The 9,243-nt window shown below is 42.3% G+C and overlaps 1 protein-coding gene across 1 annotated transcript in view; it reads left to right on the forward strand.

The window, feature by feature from the left end:
• Nucleotides 1-7,711, forward strand: part of NHLRC3 (NHL repeat containing 3) — a 13,433-nt gene extending 5,722 nt beyond the window's left edge. Inside the window, exons 3-7 of the mRNA XM_018560169.1 lie at nt 1,615-1,765; nt 4,142-4,342; nt 5,838-5,929; nt 6,501-6,613; nt 7,394-7,711. Of these exons, the coding sequence (XP_018415671.1) occupies nt 1,615-1,765; nt 4,142-4,342; nt 5,838-5,929; nt 6,501-6,613; nt 7,394-7,619 (783 nt within the window). The 3' untranslated portion in view covers nt 7,620-7,711. The remainder of the gene's footprint in view (nt 1-1,614; nt 1,766-4,141; nt 4,343-5,837; nt 5,930-6,500; nt 6,614-7,393) is intronic.
• The last annotated feature ends 1,532 nt before the right edge of the window (nt 7,712-9,243 follow it).

Genomic DNA, 9,243 nt, shown 5'->3' on the forward strand with positions numbered 1-9,243 from the left:
AGACTGGGAGGCCGCCACTATAGAACTCGTGGGGTTTTCTATAGAGCCAGAAAACAGCTCAGGAGACATCCCCCATTTAAGTCTATGAGAGGGGCGGGCAACTTCAGCCTTCCAGCTGTTGTGGAACTACAAGTCCTATGAAGTATTGCAAGACGGACAATTACAGACATGACTCCCAGGGGCAAAGCATGTTGGGATTTGTTGTTAAAGCACAGTTGGAGGGCCGGCGTTCCCCACCCCTGCTCTATGAGGTCCTACTGGACATGAGGTAAACATTATGGCAGGAGACATTTCATTGAGAACCAGAACTGGGTATATACATAGCTAGGAAGGGGGAGGGTGGGTTAGATCAGCTCAACTGGAAGGGAAACATTCAGAAAAAGTTTGGGTTTATTAATTTCCTATTTCCTCAGCTCCATTTAGTGGTCATATTGCTGTATTTTCTGAATTAAATATTCGACCTAAAAAGTAAATATGCTAAAAACATTTAGTTTTGCCTCTTTTCACACAGAACAAATGTTCACAGAGATTTGCTGGGTGAATGGCTCTGCTGTGTTTATAAATAGACCCTAAAGTGATGAAGGAGTGCTGGCCTAATCCTTTAATTTGGATTTATGCTGTGCCACCATTGGGCGCTCAACCTTCCATACTGATTGTGGGCGACAGTGCGGGACAGGATGTTGAATGTTAGCAAACAAAACCAACAGAGATTCTCCAATGCAAACACAAACAGCTGGAAGAGAGCTAGGAGAGGATCTTATTGCTACAATCTACATTTCTGCTTCTGTTTCTTAGTATTAGGCAGTGGTGAATCACCATTCTGGAGCATAGCCTCATAGTAGAAAGTTAAGCGGAGCACATGCCACTGCTTAGTCTGCATACCGGAGATAATTATTCAGATTACAATTAGCATTCTGGCCCAAAAAAAAGTCACCGCCTGCATTTAGCTAAGCAAATAGGTAAGAGCCTAAAGCTGGCCATACACTATAGATTATCTGCAGATTTTCTATGGTCAGATGGAAAAAGTGCAACATATTCCTCCATCTACGCTAAACTTTGTGGATGGAGGAATCCCCCACTGGGCCAAGCTTCACTATCTTGCTAGTCGGCCCCTCTGGCTGTCAAAATACCTGAACAGTGCCTGCATCCAATCAGATTGTTCAGGTATTTTGAGAGCCAGCGGGGCCGACTACTGAAGCTTGGCCCAGCGGGAGATTCCGCCATCCACAGAGTTTAGCGTAGATGGAGGAATCTGTTGCACTTTTTCCATCTGACCATAGAAAATCTGCAGATAGTCTATAGGTGTATGGCCAGCTTTAGAATGTAAGAATGTAAAAATTACAATATGAGATAAAAACGGATGTACACACTCAGAAGAAGACTTTTTTTATCTAAATATTGTTTTATTTTACACGCCAATATGCTCTTCTTTGGGGGAAAGAACAAGCAAACTTTAATGCATTATGTTATTTTCGTCACACTATAGAAGCTAGAAATTAGTAAAGTGGTATTTAATGGAGGCTCATCAAACGGGGGAGCCCTATCTATAGACTTGCTCATGAAAGGGAATTTGTTCAAGGCAATTTAGGCCTGAAATGTTTTATTTTATTCCAGAGAGGGGACAATGTATCCAAGGTTCTGGTGTTCACAGAGGAAGGATACTTCAAGGAATCCTGGAATACAAACACACTTGAGATGCCCCACGGTATATTTGCAGCAATAAATCCCAAAGAACAATCAATATGGATAACGGATGTTGGCCAAGGTAAAATAATATCACCTGAAGGAAATGATTTGTTCAAGAAATAAAGCTGCCGCAGACATAAATTGCAGTTACCTAGAGGTGCCTGGACATACCTGCAGCATCCTCTAACAGCCTGCTGCTACAGCTACGTCCTGCCCCCTCACATTCCTATTGGTTCTTTACTATGATGAGCTGCCTCACTGGCCAATAGGAATGTGCAGAAGACCAATGCTTTGTAAAGCTGGCCACACACTTTGCAGTCTCTTCTGCGAGTCCATAAGAGCCGTACTATGACAGTATGATTGCAGTTGCATTGATTCATTGATTTTAAGAGCACGGTACTCCTTTTCATGGCATAGAAAATGTAAAAAATGTATGTGATAGTGAACACCACTCTACGGTGCCTGGCAGCAAATGAGTTAGGTAGGGCTGCAACAACTAATCAACATAATCGATTATAATCGATTAAGGGACAGCTCTGCATATGGCAGCGTGCGCCAATGGGCCCACATAGGAATTCATTGTAAAATACTGTAGTACCTTGGTTCTCAACTGGTGGGTCGTGACCCAAAAGTGGGTCGCGACCCCGTTTTCAGTGGAACAGTAGAAAGGCATCATGGCACACTCACAAACCAGCATGTAAAACAACTTGTCTCACCACTAAGGACAATGACAGAGGTTTGGATACACGTCTTCTGCAAAGGATGTGTAAGCCGCACTGCCGCGCCAAGGCACCTCTTATAGTGCGGTCCTAACTCTAAACCATGAGAGTCTCCATCTTGGAGCACATGGGGGCAGAAGATATCAAATTGGGTGCAAGCCTGTCAGGAGGACGCCCAACCTCCTTAAAGGTACAGAAACACACAAGGGATCCCGCACATCCCATTGGCAGCTGAGAAACCCCATGCGTCGCTGCACCAAATCGGTAAAGCAAAACAAACGACAAACGCACTCAACAATTTGTTACCAGTTATACAGTAAGGTGCACACGAAATGGGCTTTGAACAGTAGAACAGTAGAAAGGCATCATGGCACACTCACAAACCAGCATGTAAAACAACTTGTCTCACCACTAAGGACAATGACAGAGGTTTGGATACACGTCTTCTGCAAAGGATGTGTAAGCCGCACTGCCGCGCCAAGGCACCTCTTATAGTGCGGTCCTAACTCTAAACCATGAGAGCCCGTTTTCAGTGGGTCCCCACAACCTTCCACTTTTCTAGGTGAGAAGCTCCTCTGCCTCCCCCTAGCGTAGCAATATCAGTTCTAGCGCTAAGCAGCCATTCAAAATATGCTGCCTGGCGCCGAGTGTCAGCTTGAGGTGGGGTGGGGGTATGGGGGTTCAGTTCACACTAGTACAGTGCATTAATCATATAGTCCCATGCGATTAACGCACTGTACCACGCAATCGCACCTACTGGGCATTCTGGTGTAGGAGGTGTGTTGCATTGTCATTCGTTTGAATGGCACTGCAAACGCACCTCCCACCCACAGTTCGTACATCCCTGCACCGGAAAGCGAGGTACCCTAATGCTGTGCATTCAATTGCAGTGCGGCTTGGGTCGCGACTTAATGACCAAGGACAAATGTGGGTCCTGAGGTCACATAGGTTGAGAACCACTGCTGTAGTATACAAAATCAGTTGTTTGATCTCTCCAAACAGCAAATATCAAAATCAGATTGACCCGGCAGCAGTGTGTGATAAACACTTCGATGAAAGACTAGTTCGATACAAAATGATCTTCAAAACAGGTTTTTGCTACCTAATAAATATGCTCCTGGGTAATACCCATGGTTAACGCTGAACTCCAGGGACAAAGGCACTAAAGGCATAAAAGTCACAAACTAATGCTGCTCTGTAATAATTAGAGTAATACATCATTACATTTATTTTTTAATTGCAAGTCATGTAAGTACCTACATTTGTCCTGGTATCTGCCTTCTGCAGTCTACAGTACAGTCTGCACAGCAAAGCTCAAGCAGGGGAAGAAAGAAGCAGCACAAGGAGCAAATCAGGTGTGCTGCAGTGCACAGAGCATGCTAAAAGGAGGAGAATGCAGAGTGTCAAATAGATCGGCTCATCAGTGTGCTGCTTCTCCTTTCACTGTCCAGTCACAGAGTGGGGGTGGCGGGGATTTGTAAGTGAAAGTGAAACTGAGCTCCTGGCAGGGCTGTGCTGTGTGACTCACATTTAAACCTCAGAACCGAAATGTCAGAAATACAAATCCCCTGGCAGGTAAAAGAGCCCCTATGCACTGTATATATTTCTGTACATTTGAGTGTTTATCTGTTTGCCTGGAGTTCAGCTGTAAGGATGTCTTCATGATATAAATATTAGTTTTGTGTCTTTGAATAATACTGTGTTGTCTTTAAACATTCCCTTTGAACTTTCTGCAGGACATTATGGGCACACAGTAAAACAGTATTCAATGTCTGGAAAGCTCCTCACAACCCTTGGTACCCCAGGAAGTGCAGGGTCAGCTCTGAGTCCGCTCCAGTTTGATCAACCTGCAGATATTTTTGTTAAAGCAAATGGAGATGTGTATATAGTGGATGGTGACGGCGGGCTTAACAATAGGCTACTTATGCTTACCAAAGGTACAGTGATTATTTTTGTCTTTATTTTATTCCTCATTATTACATGCTGTAGGCCTGACTTTCTCAGCCAAAGCTCTGTGGAACCCTAGGGTTCCTCCAGAGGTTGCTAGGGGTTCCTGAAGGAGTAGTTGACTCATCTGCTTGACTGTGCTTGTGTAGTCCTCTCACCAACTTTAGTCGGCAGAGCCAAAGATTTGGGACCAGTGACTATCAATCAAAGGGGACACTACACTGACTACCAATGCTATGGAGCATTCTTATCAATGACCACCAATGTAACATGGCAGTCTTATCAATGACAACCAATGTAACATGGCAGTCTTATCAATGACCACCAATGTAACATAGCAGTCTTATCAATGACCACCAATGTAACATAGCAGTCTTATCAATGACCACCAATGTAACATAGCAGTCTTACCAATGACCACCAATCTCTCCTCTAACCACTAATGTATCATGGCCATGTTTCCATTCACAACCAATGTAACATGGCAGTCTTTGCACTAACCACCAATATAACATTACGTTCTTCCCACTGACCACCAATGTAACATGGCAGTATTTTCAATGACCACCAATGTAAAAAGGCAATCTTTCCATTAACCACCTATGTAGCATGGCAGTCTTTGCACTAACCACCAATATAGCAGGGCCTTCTTTCCACTGACCATCAATGTAATACAGCAGTCTTTTCACTTATCACTAATGTAAATTGGTCTTTCTCCCAATGACCACCAATAGAAAGGAGGCCTTTACCCATTGACCGCCAATGTAAGGGGGCACCATTCCACCGACCACCCATGTAAGGGGATCTTTTTCTACTGACCACTAATATAAAGCATCACTACAATTTTCATTGTATGAGATTCATTTTTGGACATTATCTGTAAAACAATAAATCAAGGCAACTGGACTTGCTGTATTTTTCTTGAAGATGTTTCACTGGTCATCTGACTAACTTTCTCAATTCTGACTTTCAGTTGCCATGATTTATTTTCTACAGATATACCATGACCTGAATTAATAAGAACCTTCACAGACATTTCTGGACATTATTATTCCTTATTATTGCTTCCACTATTATTATTAGAAAAATAATTTTGTCGCAGGGCACGGTCTCTTAAATAATATTCCACCCTGGGCATCAGACATGTGAAGACCGCTTTCTTTATTCTGTTATTTGTTTCTATATTTACAGCCTACTAATTATGTCAGTGTACCATGAGCTGTAGATATTTTATTTTGTATCTGGTTTCCTAAGACCAGAATATTATTTCAAGGCTTCTTCCATGCTCCAATAGTTAAAAAAGGCTGCTCTAGGCAAATACGGGACGTAACCAATGCCAAGCAGTGCACAACAGTTATTAGTAAAGACTAACCTCATCCTAAACAGTTTGGTTTGGCACAAGTGTATCACGCAGTGGTTCCCTAAGGTTCTCAGTGTTAACATTTACCCACTACTAACATAGTATATGTATTTATTTAACCTTAGATTTCAATGTTCAATGGACTTTGGGAGGTAACGGAACAAAGCCTGGACAATTCTATATCCCTCATTGTGTGGCAGTGGATGAATTTGGACGTGTAAGGCTACTTTGATTATTGTAGAACTAGAACTTTTTGACTGTTAATCTGTAGTGCTATTACAATTCACTGCACTTGTATTTTATCACATAATACAATTCAGCATTAGTGGGAGTCCATGACAGACCGCTGACAGCATCATTTTATAGATACATTCTATTGCCTGCTATTGCCCTGCATGCAAATTGGTAAACGTACTTTGAGACATAAAGAACATTGCACATGGGCTGTTTGCTTGCAAGCAAGGACAGCTGCTAAGTAATCTATGGCAACCAATTAACTGTTGTTTGTCTACTCTAAACTGATAAAACATGACCCGTGAGCTATGGGCAGCTTGGTAGCAAAGTGGTTAGCACCGTTCTCTTGCAACACTGGAATGCTGTTTTCAGCTTTCAGGAGGGACAGTATCTCCATAGGATTTGTATGTCTCACCATGTTTGCAGGAGTTGCAGTTTGCTCACACATTCCCAAAAAAACGTGTAGATTAAATAACTTTTGGGTAAATGTGCGCTTTTCAGTGTTTTCCTCTCCCAGACTGGACTGTCCTGATTTGTTGTCTGATCATCTATAGGTTTGGGTTGCCGATCGGGGCAATAAAAGGATACAGACCTTTGATAGCATCACCGGGGAATGGATTGGAACCTGGGACACCTGCTTCTCAGAAGACGGGCCCTACTCAGTCAGGTATAACTGGAACATTTATTTCAGATATATACATGCTGAACTGGTCATTGTCAGCTGTTGAGTAGAAGGTTCCTTCACTTGAAGAAAACATTGATTGCTGCAACAGATATACATTTTGCCATTTCTGATGCATATACAGCATGTTAGGACGCTAACTGCCATCTGCCATCAGAAGTAATGGCTCATAGAAGAAATAATCCTTATGGAGGTTCTAGAAGCATTATGTGCTAAGTAAATAAAGGACCCAAAGTTTCTTGGATGTTCTAGTTTCAAAGTCATTGAGTTCTGCTGAGCTACACTAAATCCTGTATACAGTAATGCCAATGTAATGAGCATATTTTTGTATACCAATCAGAAATATCATGACTATACTAAACTGCTGGAAGCCAATTGGATTGGTTATTATATAGAAAGTATGTATTTTCAGTGTGCATGCGTTTTGCATGCACAGTGGCTTAGTGGTTAGCACTTCTGCCTTGCAGCACTGGGGTGCCCGGTTCATATCCTGGTTTGGACACTATCTGCAAGGAGTTTGCATGTTCTCCCTGTGATTGTGTGGGTTTCCTCTGGGTACTCTGGTTTCCTACCACACTCCAAAAGACATGCTGGAAGGTTAATTTGCTCCTATTTAATTTGGCCCTAGTATATTTATGTATGCCTGGGAGATAGGGGCCTTAGATTGCATCATCAGAATGAAAGCATTTTCATTACAAAACCATAATGTAGTTTTGGTAAAAAAAAAATAAAAAAAGCTCCCTGACCTCATTGTTTTTGTTGCAGGATAACAGCGGACAGGAAGTATATAGTTGTGGCCCAGCTGAACATAAGCCGGCTGCTGTTTTTATCCTTCCCGCCTATAGGACACATTGGACAATGCCAAGTGATCAGTGCTATCCAAATGGCTGACGGCGTTCGGCCTCATCTTGTAGATGTCAGCCTAACAACTGGTGCAGTTTATGTCGCAGAACTTGGTGCTCAGCAAGTACAACGATATGTATATGTATGAAAGAGCAATGGTCTAAGGCCAGATTGCCGTTTTTCTGTCCCTGGGAACTACATTATTATGCTGCGCTGCATTCAAACTCTGGGGAAATGTCAACAGTGTGGGGTTTTGTCCCATCCTTTTGCTGCTCTCGGGAGCAGCAGTGATATAGCAAGCAATGGATTTCAAAGGAACGTTTTGAATCAAGCTTGTGCTTTGAGAAAAAGACTCATTGTAAGATTGTACACTTTGTTCCAGGGACACACTGGAGTTGTATTCTATTTTCTTTTTTTTTTTTTTTGCACATCATTCCTGCCAGCAGTCCAAACCGGATTCCTTCTCCATTGACCATTTCATTCAACAGCAAAATACTCGTTATTTCTGTCTGCCGTAGTTCCATGCATCTTTGAAGCAGCTTGGCATGGATAAACAAAGGATGGCACTATTGGAGAACTGTACTTGGGATAAAAATAATAATTGTTGATGGGGAGGGTTTGCTTCTTTATTAAATTGCATTGTTTGTAATTGCTTAAAGAAGAAAGAAAATCAAAACGTACCCCTGCAGTGGGGCTACCCCCATACTGCAGGTGTTAAGTGCACATTTTGTCGACAGGGCTCAAATAAAGCTGTTACATGATCATCGGTCGTGCAGCAGTCAGCACTCACCTCTCTCTTCCTCCCCTATGGAATGTCCCTTAGCGTCCTAATGTCTTTTGCTGGTCAATGGACCTGCATATGACATCAGCGATCCTTAGATCCCCGGGGAGAAGAGGCTGCAGGGATCGGTCTAGCAGGCCGGTGGGAGCCAGCGGGACCGAGGATCACGTAGGTAAATCTGCTTTATTTGGGTCTCCTAGACAAAATGAGAACTTAACCCTTGCACTACAGGGGTAGCCCTACTGCAGGGATAAGTTTGTGATTTTCTTTCTTCTTTAGGTATTGTTCAGAATCCACAGAAGCAGCATATCTTGTATAGAAGAAATACAAAATGTCTGGAGGAGACAAAAAGGATTTACTAATCTGCTGTAAAAGCAAAATTTTCAGGGTTGCAGTAATGTTTTGAAGTAAAATGTTTGGCCAGTTATAACAGATTGTGATCATTTATGAATTTGCAATAAGTTTGTAGACCTGGGTGATGTCGGCAGGGCCCCCCACAGCTCCAATTTCACAGATTCACAGGAATTAGATGACATTCAGCTGTGTATGGCCAGATAAATCCTGTGAGAATGTGCTCCAGTGTGCCTGGTTCACTTGCACAGAAGGAATGTACCAGTTCGATGGATGAATAAGCTATGCAAATAAAAATTAAAAAACCCTTAAATGTAACCGCCTAAACCTTGAGTCTAACCCATGCTGCATCTTAACCTTTAACCCTCTACCTAACAATCAATGACCCTCCTCAGTGAACCCCCTAAAACCTTATACTTACCTTTACCACAGCTAACAACTAGAAGTCATTGGTTCCTTACATCTCTCTTGGAATTCCAAAAGTGAGATCTAGCCATTGGAATTCCTGCCTTTTGCTCAGACACTGTTGAAAAACCAAACAAAGATATTATTTGATTAAAAAGAATAGTTTTTATATCTGCAAAACACTGTGAATTGTATGTTCTAATGTTGATTAATGTATTTTATCATTTGTTTTATA

Source organism: Nanorana parkeri, unplaced genomic scaffold (assembly GCF_000935625.1).
Source record: "Nanorana parkeri isolate BGI_ZX_2015 unplaced genomic scaffold, ASM93562v1 scaffold436, whole genome shotgun sequence".
Taxonomy (NCBI): Eukaryota; Metazoa; Chordata; class Amphibia; order Anura; family Dicroglossidae; genus Nanorana; species Nanorana parkeri.